Below are 27,266 nucleotides of genomic sequence, written 5' to 3'. Positions count from 1 at the left end.
GATTTTCACGCACAACCATTTCTAGGGCTTACAAAGTATGGTGTGAAAAGGGAAAAACATCCAGTATGCGGCAGTCCTGTGGGCAAAAATGCCTTGTGGATGCTAGAGGTCAGAGGAGAATGGGCTGACTAATTCAAGCTGATAGAAGGGCAACTTTGACTGAAATAACCACTCGTTACAACCGAGGTATGCAGCAAAGCATTTGTGAAGCCACAACACGCACAACCTTGAGGCGGATGGGCTACAACAGCAGAAGACCCCACCGGGTCCCACTCATCTCCACTACAAATAGGAAAAAGAGGCTACAATTTGCATGAGCTCACCAAAATTGGACAGTTGAAGACTGGAAGAATGTTGCCTGGTCTGATGAGTCTCGATTTCTGTTGAGACATTTAGATGGTAGAGTCAGAATTTGGCGTAAACAGAATGAGAACATGGATCTATTATGCCTTGTTACCACTGTGCAGGCTGGTGGTGGTGGTGTAATGGTGTGGGGGATGTTTTCTTGGCACACTTTAGGCCCCTTAGTGCCAATTGGGCATTGTTTAAATGCCACGGCCTACCTGAGCATTGTTTCTGACCATGTCCATCCCTTTATGACCACCATGTACCCATCCTATGATGGCTACTTCCAGCAGGATAATGCACCATGTCACAAAGCTCAAATCATTTCAAATTGGTTTCTTGAACATGACAATGAGTTCACTGTACTGAAATGGCCCCCACAGTCACCAGATCTCAACCCAATAGAGCATCTTTGGGATGTGGTGGAACGGGAGCTTTGTGCCCTGGATGTGCATCCCACAAATCTCCATCAACTGCAAGATGCTATCCTATCAATATGGGCCAACATTTCTAAAGAATCCTTTCAGGACCTTGTTGAATCAATGCCACGTAGAATTAAGGCAGTTCTGAAGGCGAAAGGGGGTCAAACACAGTATTAGTATGGTGTTCCTAATAATCCTTTAGGTGAGTGTATATATATATACACACACATAGATATATATATATACATACATGCATATATACACATATTTACATACATAAACAAAAATCCAGAAAATCACATTGTATGATTTTTAAATAATGAATTTGCATTTTATTGCAAATTAGATGTCTTCAGGCCTAGAGACTGTATGTCTTCTTATTTTGACTTCTGTGGAAATATGTTGGGATTTCTCAAGGTGATGTTTATTATACAAAGATGTCTGTGTTTTTATGTGAATGCGGTCCCCGTCAGTTGCCATTGATCTCCTGAAAATGTCAGGATCTCCCTCCCTGGACCAGTGGGAACTCAGATCCGACTTAGAGCTGTGTTCCAAATTGTACCCTATTCCCTACTTTTGACCAAGGCCCATTTGAAATAGACAGCCATTTGGACTACAGGCAGTCATTGTGCCTCCCATCACAGGGGAATGAACATTAAGAACGACAGAAACCATTTTCTGTACATTGCAATCATTTAGCAGACACTTACTCGTAGTGGCTTACAGTTTGTATTATTTTTGCACAGACCCCTGTGGGAATTCAACCCACAACCCAGGTGTATAATGTGCAATGGTGTACTGACTGAGCTACTCAAAACCAACCGGAATGCAAGTCCCCATGCTCTGTGTATGTGTGTGTCCCTGTGTCTATGTGTTTTGGTTCATGCATGTGTGCATTTCTGCATTGCCTGTCTTTACGTAGAGTATCTCTGTGTATAACTATGAGTTGGAGCTGTGAATACTTTCATGCATGCAACTACACCACACTTAATTTAGCTTACTGTATGTAGTAAACCTAATCTGACTTTCAGGTCATTCATGTGTTACCAGGGACTAGAGCCAGAGGGCGCTGAAGAGTACTCATCTAAATGGGCTAAGGACACCCAGTGACAGCTGCATCTGAAAAGTGCAAGGTTCACTAGAGCATTTTCCCAGGACGAGTAATGGCACCAGAAGATGCCATAGTGCATTTACACAGAACCATCCAGTTGGAAGAGCAGTAGTAACGTTAAACATCCACGTCCGCTACCTCATGGAATACAGTACGCAAGGAGAGTAAATGACGTCCTCGTGCCAACTGTCAGATGTCTCTGACTCTGATATTAAAAGTCAAGCAGTCTACTCATTCTAGTCGAATTGGAGAGGGATGAACAGCCAGGCTGGAAAGGACAGGTCATGACTTCTCGGAAGCTCTGAGGAGCAGCCCTGATCTACCACAATATAAAAGGTGTAATCACAAGCCTTGACCAAGTCCTGAATCCTTCAACTACTTAATACTCTGGACTAAGCACCTAAACCACCTCACTCCACAAAGTATCCCGGAAAACATCCATTCCTACACTATCAGCCTGCCTGGATGCCCGAAACCCCTTGTCTGTCTTTGTGTCTATATGAGCCAGTTGTTGGTGGGACAGAAGATCATGACTGAGACCCTTCGGCTCCCCTCCTTCCAGGTACAAGCCCCAGGGGACTGGGAGCCCCAGAATGGCGACCCAGGATCGGGTGGACCCGCCGGGATGGAGAAATTGGAGTTGCGCTCCGGGGCCGGTGACCCGTCAGCCCTCTCCAGTTCTGCCACTCCGTCCCTCCGCCGCAAGCGCTTCAAGATGCGTCGCATGAAGAATGTGCAAAGCGAGAGCGGCATGACCCCTGCCGAGTCTGTGCCGGCTGCGGCGGCGAGGTCAGAGGTCATGAGTAAAGGCCAGGGGTCGCACTCTTTCTCAGGGGCCATGGAATACCTGCAGCTTCCATCCATTGAGATCACCCCGTCCAGTGACGAGGACACTGCAGCCAACTGGTCCAGCTGCTCCACTCCCAGTGCTTCGCCGCGGCGTAAGCGCTTCCTGCTGCGCCGCTGGCTAAATGTGCGTGAGAAGAAGGAGCCCAGCAGTGATAGCAGGTCTGTATAGAAGCTTGGCATGATGTTCCCCATAGGCCCAGACCTAGGATCATTTCCCACCTCTATTGTCTTATGCCAGATGCCACCGCTCTTTCGCAATACATGTCCCTCCGTTCGATGTCGTAAGACTTTTAGCTTTTCAACTGTGTTGAAATTTGGATTGAATTGGCAATTGTAAAATAAAAGCACTGCTTTCTTGGGGGAAAAAATCTGTTTGTAGATCATGCCTGATTGTGCTAGCAAGTGAGCAGGTGGATTCAAAGACAACTAACGATATTATTGTTATACAGATGCATAGTGGAGAAGGTTAATACTCTTATGAAATGAGATAGTTTGATGATTGGACCTGCACTGATATGTCTCGTACCCACAAACAATAAGGGGATAGTTAGTTACTGCAGCAGCTCTCTACTTTCTATCTGACCTGAGACAATGCTTATCCAGTGTTAACCTAAAAAGTCCAGTACACTCAAAAATTGTATTGTCTTTTGTAGATACACACTATCACGAATTATAAAATAATGCTGTAATATTTTTTAAATAATTATATATATATTTTTGCCACAAACAAAGACTGCCTGACATATCTGCCTGCTTTGGTGGGATGGAGTTTTGCCTTTTGTCTAACTATTGGAGCTTGGCCCTTAGTTGCGGAAAAAGATCTGACGTCATACATATATTGTGTATACAGACTTGAGGCCTTTCTTTTTCTGACCTACGGTATGTAGGAGAAGCAATTCTTTGATGTCACAGTCAAACAGTCCTAAGCCACGCCTCGGCCGTGGCTTGCAGAAGCAGCAAACGTAGACTACACAACGGTTACAAACATCGATACAGCAGCAGGAACCACCTTAGAAGGAAATACCAGCCAAGAAGCATTTGCCAAAACAGTCGCTCAAGCAGTGGCGGAATAAATTCAACCATACAACTCACATTGTTTCAAGACCACGGACAGTAAATGTGGTCAGACAGGAAAAAGTTGCGCTGTGTTCGATTTTCGATCTAGGATGCAACAATAAATTAAAAAAAAGACAATAAATCACCACAACCAGAAATGCTATATACCCAGTACTACCTATTGCAACGTCATTAACTGTGTTTTTACCACACAACCAGTGATCTAAAGTTGAAATATTTTACACACTGTATTCAATAAGATATGAGTGAGAACCAAGGTAGAGATGAAAACAAAAAGTCCACTCACTATTACAATTTTTATTTACAAAAGTCCATTCTCTTAAACCTGAAATCATTTTTCTATTGAGATCATAGCCAGGGCTGACAGTCGGGCCATCGCCATTGTAATATACTCACTGCAAAAAGCTAACCAGCCAGCTAGGCTCAAGCGTGAGAAAACAAGATAAAGCTCACTATTGGCTCTGAATTAGTGACATATACTTAGGCCTTCTAAAGGGCCTTGAGAAATCATATAATTGTCCTACCTATTACAAGACAATTTGTGACTGGTTGAGTCTACTGTACTTTCAAAATACTGCTCCAATTGAAGTCAATGTGAATGATTGGATGGTGCTATATGTTCAAAGCTTGAGGGCCTAGCCAATGAGGGTTGAGCCCAACTAGATTATTTCTACCAAGAGAGTACCAAAGAAAAAATCTCTTGAATATTCACCCTTCTTTTCAATAAATTTATTTTCAGAAATTCAATAGGAAGATCCTTACAATTAAGACAAAAAAGATTAAATGAAATCAATGAAAACAAAATTCCAAGTTCTAGTAGATAAAAATGTATACAGATTTGTATGTATCCTTACTGTAGGCCCTATCTGAAGGCATAGAGGGCACTGATGGTTCCCCACTGGCCTAATGGTATTCAGACTGTGTGCGATGCTGTCATTGGCAGGCAGTCAAAAGGTCTGATCTGATGAAGTGAATGTTCTTCAAATCCTTTCTGATTTTTTGATGATAACAGGTCCCAATTTAATTTCTTAAGCATTACTTTGATATTTGGTTGTTTTTGCTCTTAACTGTCTAATGCAATTTGTGTAAGCTGGTGCTGTACCATAGCTTGCATAAATAATTTGGTGGGTGCTGTCAAAATTTAGCTGTATGTTCACCTAAAAAATTGTGAAATACACATAAGGAATGTCCTAAATGTAGACTAATTGTAGACAATTAAACTCTGATTAATTGTGTAATATTTTGTAGTTTATTACAAGTAATCAACATTTTAGAATGTTTTTATTTGGCCCTAAATAAAAAATAAAAAAAAGTGCAGGAGCTGCCTTTTTCACAGTTGTATCTCAGAGGTTCCCAATCTAGGATGCAATATTATTATATTTTATGTGTTGGTGTATTATTAGTAATAACATTGATGTCAATGTTATTAATATTATCGGCCCTGTCTTTTATTCAAGGATAGTGATCTTATGAAGCCATTTATTATCACATAGTTGTTGAGCTCCTTTTTATATCATAATGATAACAGAAATCACCCAAATGGCCCTGATCAAAAGTTTACATACCCTTGAATGTTTGGCCTTGTTACAGACACACAAGGTGACACACAAATGTGAAAATGGCAATTAAAGGTAAATTTCCCACATCTGTGGCTTTTTAAATTGAAATAAGTGTCTGTGTATAAATAGTCAATGAGTTTTTTTAGCTCTCATGTGGATGCACTGAGCAGGCTAGATACTGAGCAATGGGGAGCAGAAAAGAACAGTCAAAAGACCTGCGTAACAAGGTAATGGAACTTAAAAAGATGGAAAAGGATATACACATATTTCAAAATCTTTGCAAATGCCAGTCAGTACTGTTCAATCACTTATTAAGAAGTGGAAAATTCAGGGATCTCTTGATACCAAGCCAAGGTCAGATAGACCAAGAGAGATGCCAAGACGAATGAGCAGCTATACCACCTGCAAGAATTCGGGGCCTCATAGACAACTATTACAAAAAACTGCATGCTGTCATTGATGCTAAAGGGGGCAATACACAGTATTAAGAACTAAGGGTATGCAGACTTTTGAACAGGGGTCTGTTCATTTTTTTCTTTGTTGCCATGTTTTGTTTTATTATTGTGCCATTCTGTTGAGACCTACAGTTGAATGTGAATCCCATAAGAAATAAAAGACGTGTTTTGCCTGCTCACTCATGTTCTCTTTACAAATGGTACAATGGTAGCAATTCTCCAAGGGTATGCAAACTTTTGAGCACAACTGTATGTTTGCATGAGCATACTGTTGCAAATTAAATGGATGAAAGAAGCAGACCCTAAGTTAAGAACATGACTAACATCTGTTGTCTTTGGAACATAATTAATAATGGTTTAACATCCTTAAATATGATAATAATGGTTTTGGAACTAAATCAATGCGGGTAAGTGGGGTGTTGAACAAAATGTCCTCCTGTCGGTTGTCGTGGGAACAGATGTACTGTAGCCAAAGGTCCAACTGCGCCTCAAAACATGTACAGGACTCAGGGCCTTTGACCTGTAAAGCTTTATCTAATATATGTTGTCATTTTGGACTGAACCATGTTCCAGGTGCTAGTACTCTTTAGAACCAACACAGCTTTCTGAAGATGTGGTCTATGTCCCAAATTCTGTCATACTCCCAACATAGTACAATACAGTAATTTATTTATTTTTATTTTAATCTTTATTTAAACAGAGAAAAACAGTGCACTTATTTTCAGGGCCCTGAAAACAAGTGCACTGTAGGGAGAAAGGTGCCATTTGGGACATGGGCTTTCTTGGCTAATTATAAAACAGTACTGCTGTGTAAGTTGGCCAGCCAGCCTTTAGTTTGTGGTGCTCTGACACATGAATGGAAGACGGTTTCTGCACCCACGCCTCCTTGTTGTCATGGCAAAGCCTTGCCAAGATGGCTATGGCAGAAACAGACTGGAGGCCAGGATGCTCTGAGGGATTAGTTGCTATGAGATGCTTCATTTTTCCCCCTACTTTTGTGTATGTGGTAGTGTGTTGGTTAAATGTAATGAGGCCTGTCTGAACAATTGAGATTGTAGTGTTTTTTGTCTTCCATTAAGCTGCAACTTAATGGAAAACATCCCCACTGTTTTAGCCTAAATGCTGGTAGGACACTTAAACAGAATAACTACGGAGAACATTAAACATTGTGATTGCTGTCACCATGGGAAATATGTTTTGATATTTGTTACATTTTGGAATCCATGGCAAGCAGCCAGTGTAGAAATCACTGTAGTTTCCAGGTTGCTATAAATTGAAAGGTTTCCTTGACTTTCACTGACACCTCTTTGGTCTTCATGCTGACAGATACATATAGCAGACTCCAGAGGCACATGTAAAGCATTTCATCAAGACTAGACATTGACAGCATTGATATTGTTGCACAAAATGTGTGACACGATACACCTGACTAACCAGAAACATCTGTCAAGCCAATTGTTCCACTACATTTAGTGCCCTACAACACGGGATGTGTGTATTTACAGTGTTGTTGTTACTAAATGGTGAAACCAACTTCTACACAAATACCCTAAAATATCATTACTTAAAGCTCACAGTTCTTGTTTGAGGTCCAAGTCAAGATTTTGAAGTATAGAGCCAAAGAAGAAATCCTTGTCCAAATACTTGGAGTGTACATTCTATTACAACTCGTGACTTTACCATAACAAAAAGGTATTCTCAAGTCACATTCACATTCAAAAATGTGTCATTCTGATTGGGCATTTGTATGCATTTGTTGTTGAACTGAACTTTTATTCTAAACATTTTATTAATAGAGATGTGTGAACAATTAGTGCTTGCTCTGACGCTGTGAGTCTGTTTGAGCATTTAGCAGAAACCCTGGTGTGATATTGGAATTTTCAAAGTAGTACTTTGTTTGAGATTTATGCAAATAACCATTCAAGATGATCCACATCCAGTTATGCTAATTTTACTTCTGCACCAAACTGAAGAACAAAAAACCGACTTGATCACTAAGAACACATAAGGATAACTTCTTTTTGTCTTCTGTTTGGCAGTGTTTTACAACAGTTGGTTTCACTGATGACATTCGATATTATGAAAATGTATAACCGAGAGGGGATCAAATGAACAAATGACTGCTGCTCTCTAGTGGTGGATTCGTCTTACACCAACATCAACATCATTAACAATTCCTATCAGGTTTTCTGAATTTTACAGTCTGTGAGCTTAGCTCAACTGTTGTGAGAACCACTAAATATAATTATTATTTAGGGAGATTCTGGAAGTAGAATTGCTCTAATTGGCTCTTCAGAATGTAATTTAGTTTCCTGTGCCAGCAATTGTTTACAAAGTTGTGTTTTCAACTGTCACCTCATCAGTGCCCGCCTTCTTTGCTATAGCACCGTGTGTAATGTCATTCTTTTATGTGTTACCCTTATATGGGTTTATATGGGCTACAGTACCTGTCATAATTATCGGGCTGCCTGGACCAGCTCTTGGAGAAGAATCCATACCAAACATTTTCATAGAAGTCGCATATCTTCTTTGTGATTCCTTCAGTTAAGCCTGGACCCAATTAAAGGTTGTTCTAGTACATCATTTGTGAACATTACAGAAGTCCTACTTTTACTGAAACAGTGTCAAAAGGACTGCTTGGTTGTTTACGCTGCAGATTTACTTGGGTTTTACATACAGTACACGTGCATGCAAAACGAAACACAGACACACAAACAGCGATGTCGACACACCTCTGTGATTGGGTGTAGTAGCCAACATGTAGTGTATATTCCAGCCAACTAACCCTAACTCTCTGTTCCCCCCCCGCAGGGAGAACAGCCTGCACAGCAGCCATGAGGAGGACCCTGCTCGTTTCCTGACGCCACACAGCCGGGAGGAGAGGTGTGTGTGTGTATGTGTGTGTGTTTGGTTTTTGTGCTTGTGAGGACATTTTGACTGGCTGTTTTAGGCTTAGGAGTTTGTTTTTTAGGATAAGAATAAGTGTAGTGGTTGGGTTTATAAGGGGTTAGCACTGAAGGAAAATAAGAACATCAATTGTTTTTCTCTGCATAAAGGTAGGGTAAAATGTCTGAGGATATTTTACTATATGTATGTGTGTGTGTGTGTGTGTTTGTGTGTGTGTTTGCATGTGCATTCCAACCTGTCACCAAACACATGCGTGTGGGCTGATGTGTGGTGGGGTGTCTCAAACAAGGAGTACATTTTGTCAAGTGACAGGGAGAGGAGGAACGGGGAGGGAACAAGAGAGAGAGGGCCTGGTCTTAAAGAGGAGTATCCTGTCCATTAAAGTGTTACCTGTGAAACATCTCTTTCACACTGAGCACAGGTACAGTTGAATACCCTAAAGGGATGTGTTCATTAGGAACCAAACCTTTCTAATCAGACATGCTCAGAATAGTCCCAGGACATTCAAAGTGGTGCTGATGAGGTACTATAATATTGCTTTGAAGAATTGCATTTTGACGTTTTTTTTAAGTGGTTGCAAGCATGCTTTTCGACTGTTATGCCCTCGTCCAAAAAGGCGAAGCACGTGGCCCCACATACCCCCAAATATCCTCCCCCACAACAAAAAAGAAAAATGCATTTCCATCATAATTCATGAAACATGTTCAGGTTTTATAATAAAGATATAAAACAATATAATACAAATAAATACAGCTTTTAGATTTTACACCTTTAGTAGTGTTTCATTCCATTGAATTCAGGTCTGAAAAACATCAATACTCCTAAACCATCCACTTCTCCTACACATCCACGTCCTCGTCAACATTGCTGCCGATAACAACAGTGCGGTAGGCAATAGAAGGCCAATCACCTGGAAACACTGAACCCGAAACTCCTCCCATCTCTTTTCTCATTAAACCCAACCACATATGAACAGATAGGTATCACTCAGTGTCTCGCTGAGCCTTGATACCCTTCTTAGATCATCTCTGGGCCAGATCACTCTCCGTCTGCCTGGCACGCTGATTCATTTATTTATGGTGGAACTCTGAGGCTTGCCTGGTGTGGTGCAGCTACCAGCCGGGTTAATGATTTATGACGGTGCAAATGTGGTCACGTCAGCGCTTTAGCCTTTTCCTGTGAGAGCGCTTGTGTGTGACGTCAGTTCTACTTTAACGGTGTGTTTCTGTGAGTGTGTGTGCATGCGTGCCTATGAAGTCAACCCTAAATTTCAGGGTTGTTAAAATTTGTCAGGAGGTTTTTGACTGCACCCCTGAAGCTTCTGTGCATTTTTGCCCATGGTAAAAGGGTTAAAAAATATACGTTTTGGACCTGAATTCAGTATTGGCGTTACATTTTACGTACCCACTCTATATTCAAGAGCTGCTGTGTCTCAATCAAAAATGGGCACAAACAACTCTGATTACGTTAAATAGTTGCCAGTTGGCTCAAATGTAATTATTCCACTGTTCTATCGTTCGTTACATACATCAGTCTGAGACTGCTTCCATTAGAGTTTGTGATGTCATAATTAGGGGTGTTGTACAAAACAAAGCCATCACAAATTGGAATTGTCTTTAACCAATCAGAATATAAAAGTGAATGTCCTACAGAGTTCTGTCTCTGGCCCGGTCCATGTTTTCTGCGACCACTTAGATTGTTGGGTCATTTATGTGATCTACTTAATGCAGAAACTAAAGAAACGAACCTCCATGTGTGGCATAGTGTTTGGCTCTAGCAAGGAGTTTGGATTTCCAAGCAACGTAAATACGATGTAAGGTAAAAACCTTTGATAACTAATGTTAAATGTTAACAAATTACTTTTATACTTTAATAAGCAATATATTTTAATAAATTGTGTAAACAAATTACAAAGCTCTGTCACATCGCAACACCTTCCAATAGATTTGGAACACTAGAACATTTGGGGGAATACTAGACATCCGTGACCAGCCTGATTGCAGATTTCCACTCTTCCCACCTGGGAAGCCTAACACAACCACAATTTCCAGTGATAAAGGAATGCATTTCAGGATAAGGAGGGGTATACAAATGGGATAACTTGGGACAGCTTTCAGCAACATGGGGACAGCTTTCAGTAATCTACTTGTTCAGATCCCAAAAGTTACTTTCTGACCATTTCTATTATGGGCTAATACTCGTTATAAAAGTAAGCAGAGGGCTTGGAGTCCTGATAATCATTCTTCTTAGACATCGTCCAACCTTGATTAAGAGACACTATTTTGTATTTGTTCATCAATTACAACCCCAAAATATGACTTTGATTTGTTGCTGGACAAATCACGTCAGTGTGTTTGTTCTTGTGAACATAATAATAAATGTCCTCTCCCTTTCAACAGATTTTATTTTGAGCAAAGTTAACATGCGTTAATATTTGTATGAACATAAAAAGATTCAACAACTAAGACATAAACTGAACCAGTTTCACAGTCATGTAACAGAAATTGAATAATGCGTCCCTGAACAAAGGTGCATGAAGCTGCATGAAGTTCCCTCCAGCTGCATGAAGTACTGTACTGCAGTGCATCTCCTCATGGACGGCACCAGATTTGCCAGTTCTTGCTGTGAGATGTTACCCCTCTCTTCCACCAAGGAATGTGCAGCTTCCCGGACCTTTCTTGGGGGAATGGTCCTGGCCCTCGCTCTCCAATCCAAATGGTCCCAGACGTGCTCAATGGGATTGAGATCCGGGCTCTTCGCTGACATTCCTGTCTTGCAGGAAATTCACACACAGAACGAGCAGTAAGGCTTGTGGCATTGTCATGCTGGAGGGTCATGTCTGTGCCCATAGGTGATGTTGTAGCCAGTGATGTCTGGTAAGGGACTGCCTTACAACAGGCCTACAAGCCCTCAGTCCAGCCTCCCTCAGTCTATTGTGGACTGTCTGCGCACTGATGGAGGGATTGTGTGTTCCCGGTGTTCCTTGGGCAGTTGGTGTTGCCATCCTGGACCTGCCCCGCAGGTGTGATATTCGTATTTAGCGATCCTGTGTAGGTGCTGTTACACGTGGTCTGCCACAGTGAGTATGATCAGCTGTCTGTCCTGTCTCTCTGTAGCGCTGTCTTAGGCGTCTCACAGTACAGATATTTCAATTTGTTGCCCTGGCCACATCTGCAGTCCTCATGCCTCCTCGCAGCATGCATAATGCCTGTTCACACAGATGAGCAGGGACCCTGGGCTTCTTTCTTTTGGCGTTCCGCAGAGTCAGTTGAAATGTCTTGTGTCCTTTTTGTAACTGTGACCTTTATTGCCTACTGTCTGTAAGCTGTTAGTGTCTTAATGACCGTTCCACTAGTGCATGTTTATTAGTTGTTTATGGTTCATTGAACAAGCATGGAAAACATTGTTTTAACCCTTTACAATCTGTAAAGTTATTTGGATTTTTAGAAAAGTATATTTAAAATACAGTGCCCTGAAAAAGGGAAGTTTCTTTTTTTTGTGAGTGCAGTTGGATCTACCACAGTGTCATTATGCTGTACCCATCTGGCCTGCCGACACACCAATCAATCCATGGTGAAGTTTCTCTACTACAAATCCTAACTTCAATCTATAGTCAGGAACATTCTAAATAACCCCAGGTGCCTTTATTTCTTTTGCTCATTCTCCAATACTGCACATTTTCTTCAACATGACGATCTGGTTATTTTTGCAATGAAACTCGTATTGTCAAAATCTTGGATGCCTCATATGTTTTTCAGTCAGTTCAGTTCAGAAGTGAAAAGAAATCCACACTGGTGCAACCGCCACAGGCAGAAGGCATCATAGCTAGTAAAAGCATGGAAATAATCTGCTGCTGTGGCTGTGATTAATCTATTACCACCAAGAAGCTGCTCGTAACTCTGTGTAGATGTAATGAATGTGTGTGTATATATATCAAACACCTGGACGCACATACTCATTAAAGGGATTTCTATATTTTTACTATTTTCCACACTAGAATAGTGAATAGTGAAGACATCAAAACTATGAAATTACACGCAAATCAAAATACATAGATTCTTCAAAGTAGCATTGATGACAGCTCTGCACACTCTTGGCATTCGCAGCTTTTCCTTCACTCTGAAATCCAACTCATCCCAAACCATCTCATTTAGGTTGAGTTTGGGTGATTATCGAGGCCAGGTCATCTGATGCAGCACTCCATCACTTTCCTTCTTCGTACAATGGCCCTTACACATCCTTTGAAGAATCTACAATTTGAAAAACGTTTAGATTTGTATTTTGATGTGTTTAACACTTTTTTGGTTTCTACATGATTCCATGTTATTTCATAGTTTTGATAACTTCAGTATTTATTATACACTGTGGAAAATAGTGAAAATAAAGAAAACCCTTGAATCAGTATGTGTGTCCAAACTTTCAACTGGTAGTGTACATGTTCTCATGTTTTTTGATCTGCTGACATACTACCTCCAGACTGTGGCCGGAAGCAAATAGGGGATCATTATGGATCACCATGTGCCGTCAGAGAGCCTTTAAATGAGTCCCTGGGCACTAATTTCACCCATGATGCTTATTTTCGTCACACTGGGTCATGCAGTATAGCTTTGTAACACCTCATCCCTGCATTACCTGTTGAGACATTCACTTCTGTACATGGCCAATGAATGATGTGATGGGCGGGCCAGTCCTCCTTGGGGAGAATATATCCAGCCAGCGCAGCAGGCTACAACCCCAGCCAGGTATACAGATACAGAGTATCATGGTACGCTATGACACACTACGCCAGCAGAGCCTAACAGACCAGGTGTTCAGAGGAGCAACACAGAGGGGCCCAAGAATTGGGTCACCTAAGGAGAGGGACTAGAGGGAGAGTGAGGTAGAGAATACATTATAGAAAGCAGTCTTTGAAAGAAGATGAGGCAGGTAATGAATGAAGGATGGAGATTCTCGGGAACGGAGTAAGACCAATTTTGTGGAAGTGATTGAATGCTAATGGAAAGAGTTTCAGAGACTCTGGAAGATATATTTGATGGATGCAGCTTTGTTAGATCAAGACCTGCCTCTTGCTTCGGACCCCAACTCTTGGCCCCAACGGAAACACCCTTTTTTGGGAGGGGCGGCTTTGACCAGGAGTGACTGGTCCCGTGGCTGGGGGACGTCACCATGGTGCAGAGTGACCTGCTAGGTCAGATGTCCTGTGGTCTTGGGATCAAGCAGGGCTGTCACCTGCGGGTGACCTCTCTGAGGAGACGACTGGCTTTCCGCAAGGTCAAGTGAGTAGAACTGACATCCCCCATGTCCCTCCCCTCCCGGGCGTTCTCTCTTACTCTCTCTGGTGTGGGACATTCTGTTGATCTACTCCAAGACTTGTCTGTTTGTGTTGCTGACCATTGCTCAACCGTATTCAACTAATCCATCACTTGATGGGCAGTGGATGAAACCCAGAGTGTTAGTATTGGTATGGAACAACAATGTGTCCTATAAAGGGGCACCAAAACCTCCATTTGAGGAGTGTTGCTAATGACCATATGGAGTGACACTGTAAAGGTAAAGATGTTCAAATGACGCTTAAAGGGAAAATCCATTGCTAGATACTATTTACTATTATCAATACATTGTTGTTGATGAGGTGAAAATAGGTTGATTTGATGTTGACCAGCAGTGACCACAACATGCAGATGTTTGTTTATTGATTATTAATTTTACTGTCTACTGTATGCCAAGATTTGGTGGACCAAGAATGCAAAGTTGTTTGTGATTTGTATTAGTTCATAGTTACTTAAGTTATGAACTCTTATAGTTGTGTGTGTAGGTTTGTGCACCAGGTCATTTTGATGAGGTGCACTGTATTTCGATTGCTTTAAAGTGAATGCAACCTTATTAATGATTGTGTTGAGTAGTGTTTTGCAAGGGAAACAAAAGCTATGTTTTAAAATGGCTTGGAAAAAAGATTTTCTGCTGAGAATGTAGTAAAAGATGTTTGCTGAATCATGAATTCTGCTCCAAGGTGTTGAAACCATCATTGTTTTAGGTGCTGGACAAACTACCTCATTGTGTGAGGAGTATTCAGCCTTTTATATTTGTCGACCTGGCTTTTTCCAGGTGCTGTTTCACCTCAGACAACCTAACCATGTGTGTGTGTTTGTGTGTGAGTTAGGGGTGTCGCAATATACCGATATCGACGATAACCGTGATATTAAAAAAATGCAATATTGATATCATGTTAATAATACATGATAATATCGTTTTCACTAGGCAAAACTAAAGTTGTATTTTTCCAAAAGCCCCTCTCGGTTTTTCGATACCTGATTCATGTCACTTCTAGACAATAATGTGCTTAAACAAGGAGACTGGACCTATGCACTGGCCTTGAAATCAACTCGTTAGCCCCACTAGAACCCCCGGGAGAGATCCGCAAAGATGTGCCGTATTTACATGGAAAAAAGGACGTATTTGTCCAAAAACTCCTCTCAGTTTTTCCAAAGCTTATTCATGGACAAATGATGCATGTGATCAAACTACATGTCTGGATCTATACACTAGATTTTGAATGAACGCCTTTTCATTGCCTGTTCACTAGGCGAAAATGTTTAGAATTTCTCCTGAAACTCCTCTCGGTGTTAGGCCTTGTGGATCTTTTGTTTAGCAGTTCATCTGGTTGCCATTTCAATATCCATTAAGTGTAATTGCTCTTTTTATAAGCCTATTATTTATTTTTGTAGAGTTATGGTTACAGACTCTCTCCACCGCCATACACTGGTATTTTGAGTGTAATTCATTTACGATAATCATGTAGTGAAAACGTGATATCGTGACAGCCCTAGTGTGAATGTAATATGGTTAATAGTGACTGTACTGAGTGAGACAGACTGTATAGATAAGAGGAAGTGCCAAATGACCCATTGACCTGAGACTGACCTCGTCACAGTCCGTGGTTCTCAGGCGTAGAGAGGGGGAGCTCCAGGTTAAGGCTCCTCTGAGGTAAAGATTAGCCACCCTAATCATTAGTGGGGCGAATTGCAGAAATCCATTACATTGCTTGTATGTAGGGGAAACCGGAATCTCCTAGACACAGAGAAAGAGCAGGTCTGATTAAATTACACACTGTCCTCTGGCGCCCTCTGCCAGTCAAGACACATAAGAGATAGAAGCCAGTAACGTGCATCTCAGTAGTCCCCTCTTTAAAAGAAAAGGACACATTACAGCGGATTCCCAGTGTGTCTTCCTTGTTGCCTTCACCAGACTGGTGTTTCCAGATCACTGGATGTACGGAAGGGCCATGTTGTTTACTTCATGTTCAGACCTCTTGCAAGTTGTGTCCTTTTACTATAAACGGCTTGTTGAGCAGTGTTGAACAGTGTTGAACAGTCACTCCTAGAGCTCTGGTATGCAAACCATATTGTTCTGATTCAGTTTGGACAGGGATTACACCATTTTGAGAACTTATAAAGTCCCTGGTTTTCATGAAATCCTGAGAGGTCCTTAAATTAATAATTTGCCTTATGCCAAGGCATCACTCGCATTGCTTGAATTTAATTAGGCACTAATGAATTAGACAGCGTGCCCATAACTAGGCCAAATGTTTCTACAGTATTTTTTCATTTGCATCTATTTAAGTAAATTATTGTGTGTGTGTGTGTGTGTGTGTGTGGGTGTGTGTGTGGGTGTGTGTGTGTGGTGTGTGTGTGAGAGAGAGAGTGAAAGGGAGATGTATAGAATTGGAGAGGAAGCAAGTCAGAGTGAAGTAAGAGACAATGAGAGAGTGCTAGTGAAGCAGAACCAGGCCTTATTTATCTTTCTTTGCCGATTGGCTCATTTCTTTTCCACAACTGATGTAATTGTCCAAGCCCCTTTGAAAAATGCCCTGACAGACTTTATATGGCAGTCACATCCCTCTCTCTCCAGGGAAAAAGCGGCTATCCGGCGAATTCCAACCTGAACTAGGTGTGTCTGTGTGATGACAGTCAATACAAAATCCCCACAGAGAAAGTAAAACATGACAAATTGTTCTGCAGAGGGTTTTTTAGCCCGTCCCCACTGGGTTTAGGGGTGAGGTTTTCTCATATAATTAAGCATGCATATCCAATGTTATGTGTTGAGCAAATGCAAAAACTAAGGTGGTGTCATATGGGATTCCACTCTTGTGGAGGTTCTATTTGGCCCCTCCGTCGCTGATCTCTTTCGCGCCGTCATCTTTGTGGCATGTGCAAATGGCGGAGGCCTTTGGTCCCCACAAGGATAGAAAATCAAATGTGAGTGTGTGTGAGAGAGTGAAATTGCATGAACCCGGGTGTCCTGAGCCTGTGTGTGTACTGGGTCTGTATCTGTTCAGGGCACTGGCTCTGAGGTGGAAGACAAGGTGGTGTTCGGTGGCTCCGAGGTGGAGGACTGGGTGGTGTTCAGTGGCTTCGGGGAGGAGAACTGGGTCGTGTTCAGTGGCTTCGGGGAGGAGGACAGGGTGGTGTTCGGTGGCTCCGAGGTGGAGGACAGGGTGGTGTTCGGTGGCTCCGAGGTGGAGGACTGGGTGGTGTTCGGTGGCTCCGAGGTGGAGGACTGGGTGGTGTTCAGTGGCTTCGGGGTGGAGGACAGGGTGGTGTTCGGTGGCTCCGAGGTGGAGGACAGGGTGGTGTTCGGTGGCTCCGAGGTGGAGACTGGGTGGTGTTCGGTGGCTCCGAGGTGGAGACTGGGTGGTGTTCGGTGGCTCCGAGGTGGAGACTGGGTGGTGTTCGGTGGCTCCGAGGTGGAGACTGGGTGGTGTTCGGTGGCTCCGAGGTGGAGACTGGGTGCTTCCGTGATGCAGTGGCAGCAGCAGCACTGTGGTGTCATATTACTATTTCTGATGATTCATCCCCACCATACTGTAGCATGCAGCAGATCACAGTTATCTGAACCCCTACACACACACACACACACACACACACACAGCAAAAGAGTTAAATCTCAGGCCAACTGTCCACATTTCTCTTATTCTGGACCATCATTTGCTATTCTGGTCGTTTGCTAAACTCTCTCCATCCTTCACTAATTCCCTTAGCTTCTCCTCCCCTGACTTTTATGTGCTCATTTAGATGAAGGTGCTAGATAGCGTATAATTACGATGCTAATTATAGTCTTGCAGAGTTCGTAATGTCTCTGTGGCCTCTCTGTAGTGTCTGTGGTGCCTTAATAGGAACTGTGCGTCTCGTGTTAAATGGTGACAATTGGAGCAGAGGGTTATGGGGAACATTTTATAGGATCCCTATTAACTAGGGCCAAAAGCAGCAGGTACTCTTCTCGGCGTCCACACAGAACACATTGTGCAAGACAGAACATCAACAGACAATGTTGCACATACCCTACTACATACAGTTCAAATATGAATACATAAATTACACATATTTAAAATTGCAATACATGAGTAGATATGCACATGGCTAAAACAACTTACAATTAAGATTATACGTTGCAGTTCCCAGTCAGAATGTATAGATCCCCTGCATAGAATGCGTAGATCTATAAACACTGTAATCCACAAGGATGTCGTTGTTTTGTCTAAGCAGGCAGGCCAGGTCCTGGGCTCATAAGTCCTCGGTTTGGCAAACAATTACAGTGATGTGTTGTTAAGCCTACATACTAAGGTGGTACCATAGTGGTACAGAAGTAGACTCAAACCATGTGTCTCTTCCTTTCACTAGAGATACTATTGACATGATGAATTTACATAGAAAGCTTCCCCGGGTCAATGAAAATTGACTACTGGCTTGTTTTTTCTTTGTTTATACACATCAGTACCAAAGCAAGGTTGACTATAGGCCTAGAGCTTATTTTCGCCCTGCAGAATCTCGTCCTAGCTCCTCTTGCATCAGAGATTTGACTTGAGTTTGAGTTTGTACTTAGATTTTCTTTTATATTTAGAAGTGACTTTTTTCAGTGTCCAAGGTACCACTATGGGGAGAACAATGGCACCTAACAAATCTCTATATTGGACTTATAAAGCATAACTGTAATGTATTCTCCTGACAAAAGAATTCCTAAACAATATTGAATAATATTGACAATATTGAGATGACGTTTGTGTTATTTGATGGAAACCTTATTGAACTTCAGTGGTTTTAATTTTCTAATGTTTCTATACAGAAAAACCACCGCTAGAAACATGCTTTTAAGTGCCAGTTTCCAACCCTGCTCCTTGGGATGTCATGGACAACGGCCAATCAGATTGCCTAAAATTATGCAATAAAAAACATTGGCGCATCGTTAGCTGTGACCCGAGGTGCCCTACAATCTTTGAAGATCCACCAAGAATTGTTTTTAAGCGACAAGAAAGTCCCAAGGACATGTTAGTAAAAGCAGACCTTCCATCTCCTCCCCCAGCTAGACATTTCCTTAAGTAATATTCCCAATGTGAAGTATTTCAGAAGACGTTGCACACAGGATTACTTTCAGTTTTTCAAACACTCAGATATTGGCAAAGAGATACAAATTAAATGCAAAATATCCCTCAACACCACCAACATCATCTATTTAATTAAGTGCCCATGTGGATTAGCATATGTGGGGAAGATGCACAGAGAGATACATTAAAGGGATCACAGAACACAGACACTGCAGAAGGAACAATGATATCAAGTCCCCATGCCGAGTCCACTTCTCCCAGATACAGCTCAAGCTGTCTTCCCTCTGCTACCTAGGAATCGAGCATGTGACACTGCCACGTAGTTTGGGGTTATATTTACATTATCCTCTTCAAGGGACAGTCATTTTGAATACATTTCCTCCACACTTTTTATCCAAGAGGTCTCAATGAAGAACTACACATTAAACCTTTTCTCTAAAACCTTTTTATCTTCACAGGTGGCTGCCAGTCATGTCATATACGCCAATTTTCCTCTTTCTAGATATATATATGAGCCAAAACATTATGACCACCTGCCTAATATGGTGTTGGTCGTCCATGTGCCGCTAAAACTGTGCCCACCCACCAAGGCGTATTATCCTGCTGAAAGAGGCCAAAGCCATCAGGGAATATCATTACCATGAAGAGGTGCACCTGGTCTGCAACCATGGTTATTTAGGTGGCACACATGGTTATGTCAAATTGATGTCCACATGAATGCCCGGACCCAGGGTTTCCCAGCAGAACACTGCCCAGAGCATCACACTCCCTCCACCATCTTGTATTCTTCCCACAATGCATCCTGATGCCATCATTTCCCCAGGTAAACGGCGCACACCTACTTGGCCATCCACATGATGTAAAAGAAAACGGGACTCATCGGACCAGGCAACATTGGAGTACAGGGCTTTGTATGTACATGAGGAAAATGTTGACGTGCATGCTAGCGACCTACACGTCTACATTGCCATAATGTGCAACTGGAATTATCAATGAATAGAGCAGGGGCTCATTATTGTTTTTTTGGGTCAATTTGAGATCCGGGGTCATAGCCCACTGGGGACAACAATACACTATTAGACAGGTGGTCATAATGTTATGGCTGATGGGAGTATTAAGTCCAAGACCCGATGTATGATTCAAGCATTCCCTTAACCTTTTGAGCAGTGTATACAGTAAACCCCCAGCTATCCACGGTTCCACCTTCGCGAACTCAAGAAGTCCGAAATTCTAAAAACGCGCTAATTTCAGCCATCCAAGCGGTTAGTGCAAATGTAAGTGCAAATATAAAGAAAATATAAAGTAAACTGTTCATGACATAACGATTATGCAAATAAACGGTCACGCACGCGATATGTTCTTTTCCTAGATGCGATTGTGTTGAATTAATACTTATCTGCGATTTGTGTCACTTTTCCTCATCCGCATAGATTACTGTTTGGGGTCACTTTCTTTCCATTGAAATAACATGACATTGATCAGAAATACAGTGAAGACGTTGTTAATGTTGTAAGTGACTCTTGTAGTGGGAAACGGCACATATTTTATGGAATGTCTACATTCCAGTACACATCATTGTTTGTGTATATTATATTATCAAACGTATTCACCATGGGAGAATACCACAGTTGCGGACATTCTTTTATTTTTTTCGATCGCTTTTCTGGCCTGCACCTAACATATTTGATCTGCACAAAAAAAAAACACAGAAACCTCCTAATTGTGTCCTCCATTTGAAGAACTCCATATCACATTCATTCAACGGTCTTCCTACTTTCCCATAACATTTTAAACACCGCAATCTATTTGAATCATAAATCTTCAGCAGTTTCATCTTGATACATTTGCCAAATGGTGTGAACACAGCTTGAATCAATTGCATGGGGCCTTTCTTCCTACTCATGTGACTGCCCGAAATTAGGTCAAGAGTTGGCAGAGATGGTACGCTGTGTGGTGCTCTATTTTATTTCAACAGGATAGTTCAGGATTCTGATGGCTGTATTTACTGTCATTCGGATTGCTGAGTCGAAGATGCAAGTCTCAATCTGTTGTGAATGCAATTCTCCGGGGGAGGTTAAGGCAGAGGTTAAGGTATGTCTCAACAAGTCCCAATTACCAATTCAGTTTATTGTGCCTGTTTTTATTTTTCATTTATTTTTAAGGAAGTATTTTCCAGAAAAACATAGCTCGATAAAAATGTGCATTGCTTTGCGTTCGTTCTGAATATGGGGAGTGTGAAAAGATCCCTGGTAATATCTCTTATTTGTACATGTCTGTCAACTTTTAGTATATTCATATTCTTAAAAATATGCATTTCATCTCTCCACTACTTTCTTTATTTTTGTAAGATATAGTCATTTATGGATCCAAACCCGTGCTGCAGCATAAAAGGCCTACACTGCTGGACCGCCGTAGGCCACAATCTTGTGTGAGAATGGTATTGATATTCGCTCTTTGAGTTGATGTTTAGTCGATTTTTTTGCCAAGACATTTTACAAAGCAGGGTAACACCAAGAAGCTTGGGGTATTCCAATTACTGTCAAACCATGAACTTCTGGTTGTAAATGAAGATTTAGAGTTTACAAACGTGATCCAAATACACTACTTTTGGTTTTCAATGTATTTAGGGACAATATTATTTTTAGATTTAAAAATTTACTTGGGGGTTTTGTTATTTTACTTACTGTAGCCGTTGATGTGCTGTTGATGCTAGTGTCAGATCATTAATAAACATTGACAATGGTAAAGGCCCAAGTCAGCTCCCTTGAGGAATACCGCAGTGTCACAGAACTCACAGCTTACTGAAGAGGTTATCTACAGAGACAGATTGTCTAAGGAACTTTCAAGGTTACTGGCTAGTTATTACCCTTTCTATTGCCATTTCTTCAGATAAAGCAATTTACATGATAATCAATCTGCCTTGGTAAGAGAAGCTTCCAGTCTTGTCGCATTCTGATACAGCATTGTGAATAATGATCGCAAAAAAAGCTGCCGCATATTATACAGGTCAATGAGGCTGACATCAACGTATACTGTTGCAAACCAAATGTTAGACAAGTTGCATGGGGATAGTGTGTATTTGCTTGTGGATTTTAGGTAGAACATTTATACATTTCGTTCTGGGCAGTGGCGTAGTGGATGTAGTCTGGCTGACACCTGACTTGAAGTTCTCTTAACATCAGAGTCTGGAAAAAGTATTTTGATGTTGTCCGCAAAAGGTTTTAATAATGAAGGGGATGAGCTCTCATTTTTCAAGGTGGTGTCTTCCACTGGATGGATATTCCCATTTTGAATTGAACAAATCATGATCTATGTTTCACCAAAGCACTGCCCCATGAAAACAAGCTGTCATGTTTAATTACAAAAAATTACAAATAATTTGGGACGCTGTGCAAAATGGAAATAAAAACGGTATGCAATGATATGCAAATCATTTATCCAGATTTTTTATTCAAAATAGTACAAAGACAATATATCAAATGTTGAAACTGTTTTGGGAAAAATACATCAAGGAATCAAGGAGGCCAATTGCTGTAGTTTTGAAAGTGAAATGTTTTCCCATTCTTGCTTGTTATAGGATTTCAGCTGCTCAACAGTTCGAGGTCTCCTTAGTATTTTTCGTTTCATAATGCGGCAAATTTTTTCAATGTGTGAGGCCTTCCCTGCAAAAGACGTCTGGATAGCAGCATATTTTTCTCCAAAACCTGTATATATTGTTCAGCATTAATGTTGCCTTCACAGATGTGCAAGCCACCCATGCCACCCTTTTGAACTGTGTTCTGATAACATGCCGGATACTCTTTAGACTGGAGAATGTGATGTCCATGATTCCCAAAGTTTGATTCGTCAGACCACAGGACAGTTTTCCACTTCGCCTCAGTACATCTTAAATGAACTTGGGTCCAGAGATGGCAGCGGCATTTCAGGATCTTGTTTAGATATGGTTTCTTCTTTGCATGGTAAAGTTTTAACTTGCATTTGTGGATGCAGTGACATACTGTGTTCATGGACAATGGTTATCGGAAGTGTTTCTGATTCCATGCAGTGACGTCCACTACAGAATCATGTCTACTTTTAACACAATGCTGCCTGAGAGCCCAAAGATCAAGGCCATCCAATATTGGTTTTTGGCCTTGTCCCTTGCCTGCAGACATTTTTGTGTATTGAATTGAGTCTATAACACAACAACATTTTGAGAAAGTGAAGGGATCTGAATACTTTCCCAAAGCACTGTATGTAGAGGTAGGGTAAACATATATTATAGCTTGAGATGTGCTCTATTTCTATACCAACCTTTAATTCAATGTTTGAAAAATCTATTGTGGTATTCATTTAGACAAGTCAGCTTTTTCTGAGTTGATGTTAAAATATTAAGTTAGATTGCTTCCAGATTTCACTCAGCCTGATCAGACTGGTTTTGTAAAATTTGAATGGTTAATTTAATGCTTATATTAAATATCACAATCCATCTTGGCAGGAATAAAGACCTCATTACTACGACTCCACAGCAGGTTCATTAGTCAAAGATTCAGCTTTTGACAGAAAGGAAAGAGCTTAGATTTACAGTGTGTTCTTTAATCCTGTCTATACCTATTTGAGTGACTTTAAAACTGTATCTAACCCTGAGTCTGAATGTCTGTTTAATACTTGTGTACGTAGCCCAAGCTTGTGGATCTTTTGGTCTCCACCTGAAATACCATATGTCCTAGTGAACGTTAACAAATCCTCCCAAGAAGACAAACCCACTTTCCACCATAGGCATTTTACAGATGAATCTTTAAAGCGCAGTCAAATGTGTGGTGCCTTTTAGTGCTGTCCCTGGTGCTGAATGGGGTACTCCAGGGAATTTAAAGTTTGTAAAAAGTTAGGGAACTAATGTCATAAGAGTAATTTACAAGCTAAGGCTAGGTCGTTGAATTAGTCTTGGCAATTCCTCTATTTTGTATATTAATAAACTATTATATACAACAGAGCACTAAAATAGTCATGAACCTACAGATTATGTCTAGACTGTAAGTATGGCAGTTTATTTTCTCTCTGTTCATATTTTGTGGAATCAACTGCTATCTTCTTAGACTCCCCTCCGTGACTCACCATATCAGGCTTGGTTTCCCTTAATGAAACCCTATGAATGTGGCACGTATCATTACATTTGAGTGGTTGGAATTCCTCCTTTCATCCTGGCACTTCCTGTGCCCTGTGGCGTTGTCTGAGGGAAGGTTTCCATAGCAACGGGTTCATTTATGGCCACGTGACACTGAGCTTTGGCTCCAGTGCATTTTAGCTAATGTGACTCAGCAAAACATGACTGTAGCAGGAAACAGAGGAAGACAGCGACGGGAAGAGAGCAAAGGCAGCCCCTCGGCCCACTCTGTCATTCCCTCCCTCGAGTCCTATTCCATTTCCTTGCGAGTTTGTCCCTCATTGGTGTGCTGCCAAATTGAGTTTAGCAGGGAGCAGAGCAGCGCTTCACTGGAAAACCTTCAGAATGTTGTAGCTAGAACAATTTCCCATCCAAAACAGATCATATCAGCAGGTTCTGTAAAGTTGCACTATCCTAAACAAGCACTTTTGTTCAACACAGCTTCTGTTGCCCAGGCCAATGGTAGAGCATGTTTGTCATAGAGGCTTCATGCTGTGGCGTTGGGCTGTACTGACTGACAGTTAATGTGACTTTACTAAAGACAACATGTGAGCCCCGGAAATGTGATCAGACACATACACACATGCAAGTACAATTAACTTTAGGTTTTACTGTTACTTCCACACACACACACAGTGTGTTCCATCTATCCTGCATTAAGAGATTAGAGAGGCCAGCTGCTAGGACTAACTGAGCCAAGAGTTTGTAGCCACACAAAACACACACACACAAACTTTCACACACACACACACACACACACACACACACACACATAGTAATCCCTTCAGAGGGTCTGGATTTTAACAGACATTGAGAGTGAATGAATATGTGGATGTGGGAGCGATGTCTGTATGTGTTTGTATGTGTGTGATACAGAGTGTACAATGGATATAAAAAGTCTACACACTCCTAAAATGCCAGTGAACATTTCAATTGAAAAACAAAACAAAATAACCTGGTTGCATTTTTTTTTTATACAGCACACATCTTGACGTGCCAATATTTCCCCACTTTTCTATGCAAAAGCACTCCAAATCTATCAGATTGCGTGGACATCTCCTGTGCACAATCCTCTACAGATCACCTCACAGATGTTCAATTGGATTCAGGTCTGGGCTCTGGCTGGGCCATTCCAAAACGTTAATCTTCTTCTGGTGAAGCCATGCTTTTGTAGATTTGGATGTGTGCTTTGGGTCGTTGTCGTGCTGAAATTTGAACTTCATCTTCAGCTTTCTAACGGACACCTGACTAAGACACCTGTTCATAATTCCCTCCACCCTGACTAAGGTCCTGGTTCCAGGCTGAAGAAAAACAGCCCCAAAGCATGATGCTGCTACCACCATGCTTCACTGTGGGTATGGTGTTCTTTGGGTGATGTGCAGTGTTGTTTTTGCGCCAAACATAACTTTTGGAATTATGGCCAAAAGGTTCAACCTTGGTTTCATCAGACCATAACACATTTTCCAACATGCTTTTGGGGGACTTGATGTTTGTTTTTGCAATCTTCAGCCAGGCTTGGATGTTTCTCTTTGTAAGAAATGTCATTCCGTCTTGACACCCTACCCCATAGCCCATTCATATGAAGAATATGGGAGATTGTTGTCACATGTAGCACACAGCCAGTACTTGCCAGAAATTCCTGCAGTTCCTTTAATGTTGCTGTAGGCCTCTTGGAAGCCTCCCTGACCAGTTTTCTTTCCCGTCTTTTCATACATTTTGGAGGGACGTCCAGTTCTTGGTAATGTCTCTGTTGTGCCATATTTTCTCCACTTGATGATGACTGTCTTCACTGTGTTCCATGGTATATCTAATGCTTTGGAAATTCTTTTGTACCCTTCTCCTGACTGATATCTTTCAACAATGAGATCTCTCTCATGCTTTGGAAGCTCTCTGCTGACCATGGCTTTTGCTCTGAGATGCAACTAAGAAAATGTAAGGAAAATCCTACTAGAACAGTGGAACTTTATTTGTGATTAATCAGAGTCACTTTAAATGATGGCAGGTGTGTAATGTCTTCTATTTAACATGAGTTTGAATGTGATTGGTTAATTCTGAACACAGCCACATCCCCAGTTATAAGAGGGTGTGCACACTTATGCAACCAGGTTATTGTAAGGTTTTTATTTTTCATTTTTCCCCCTCGAAGATTTCAGTTTGTTTTTCAATTGAATTGTTCACATTATAGGCCACATTAAAAGTGGAAAAAGTTCTGACACAATTTATCTTTGTCTCATTCTTTTACATCACAAAAACCTGGCATTTTAACAGGGGTGTGTAGACTTTTTATATCCACTGTATGTGTCTGTATGTGTGTGATACAGAGTGTCTGTATGTGTCCGTATGTGTGTGAAATAGAGATGGAAGCAGTACTGTTCAGTTGAGGGGTGGAGCTAAGCTGGTGGAGAGCAAGATTGCGGCTGGATTGGTTGTGAGAGGAATGGAGCATGCCCAGTAGGATCTACAGCCTGCTAAGCGGTAGAGCTCTTGCTTTCATCTGCAGAGGGAGAGAGCACAAGCGGGCGAGAGAAGGTGAGAGAGAGTAAGTGATATGGGAGAGTGTGCATGTGTGCAGCCGCCACCACTGTATTCTCTCTCTTACCCATTCACACACACAACACACACAGACTAACGCACAAACGAACACTCTTTCTCAGACTCACACACACGCACAGAGATGAGGCTGAAAGCGGTCAGGACAGGCTGTGGGAACGGACAGCTTAAGCAGTGCTAGGGCTAGTGTTAGCTGTGTAGCATTTCTAGCTAGCCAAGCCAGTTAAGCTAGCTGGGTCCTTTTTTTCCTTTTTCCGTTTCTCCGTCGGGCAGGGTGAGCTCCCCTCACATGTGCTCTGCAGACAGACCTGGGGCCCTGGGACTACCCGCCCTGCCACCACTCGACATGCTAAGGAATGACTGGCCGGCCGAGTGGGGAGACCTCGCTGTGGGCATTGGACAGCAACACTGCTGCTTACCTCTGCACTAATGAAGGGCTTCAAGCTCGCCTGGTAAGACCACTGGCAATC

General features: G+C 41.7%; 1 protein-coding gene across 8 annotated transcripts in view; it reads left to right on the top strand.

Annotated features, from left to right (window-relative positions):
* The first annotated feature begins 1,816 nt into the window (after positions 1-1,816).
* gramd1ba (GRAM domain containing 1Ba) overlaps positions 1,817-27,266 on the top strand; it is a 95,413-nt gene continuing 69,963 nt past the window's right edge. For 3 of the 8 annotated variants that reach the window (XM_020048310.3, XM_034293197.1, XM_034293196.1), the window contains exons 1-2: positions 1,817-2,886; positions 8,630-8,701. In XM_020048310.3, the coding sequence (XP_019903869.1) occupies positions 2,378-2,886; positions 8,630-8,701 (581 nt within the window). In that variant the 5' untranslated portion in view covers positions 1,817-2,377. Of the gene's footprint in view, positions 2,887-8,629; positions 8,702-26,709; positions 26,786-27,069; positions 27,249-27,266 lie in introns of those variants that run through there. The other 5 variants (XM_020048315.3, XM_020048313.3, XM_020048312.3 and 2 more) reach the window with 3 other exon arrangements.

Source organism: Esox lucius, chromosome 7 (genome assembly GCF_011004845.1).
Source record: "Esox lucius isolate fEsoLuc1 chromosome 7, fEsoLuc1.pri, whole genome shotgun sequence".
Lineage (NCBI taxonomy): Eukaryota > Metazoa > Chordata > Actinopteri > Esociformes > Esocidae > Esox > Esox lucius.
This window is presented reverse-complemented; position numbering and strand designations above follow the sequence as displayed.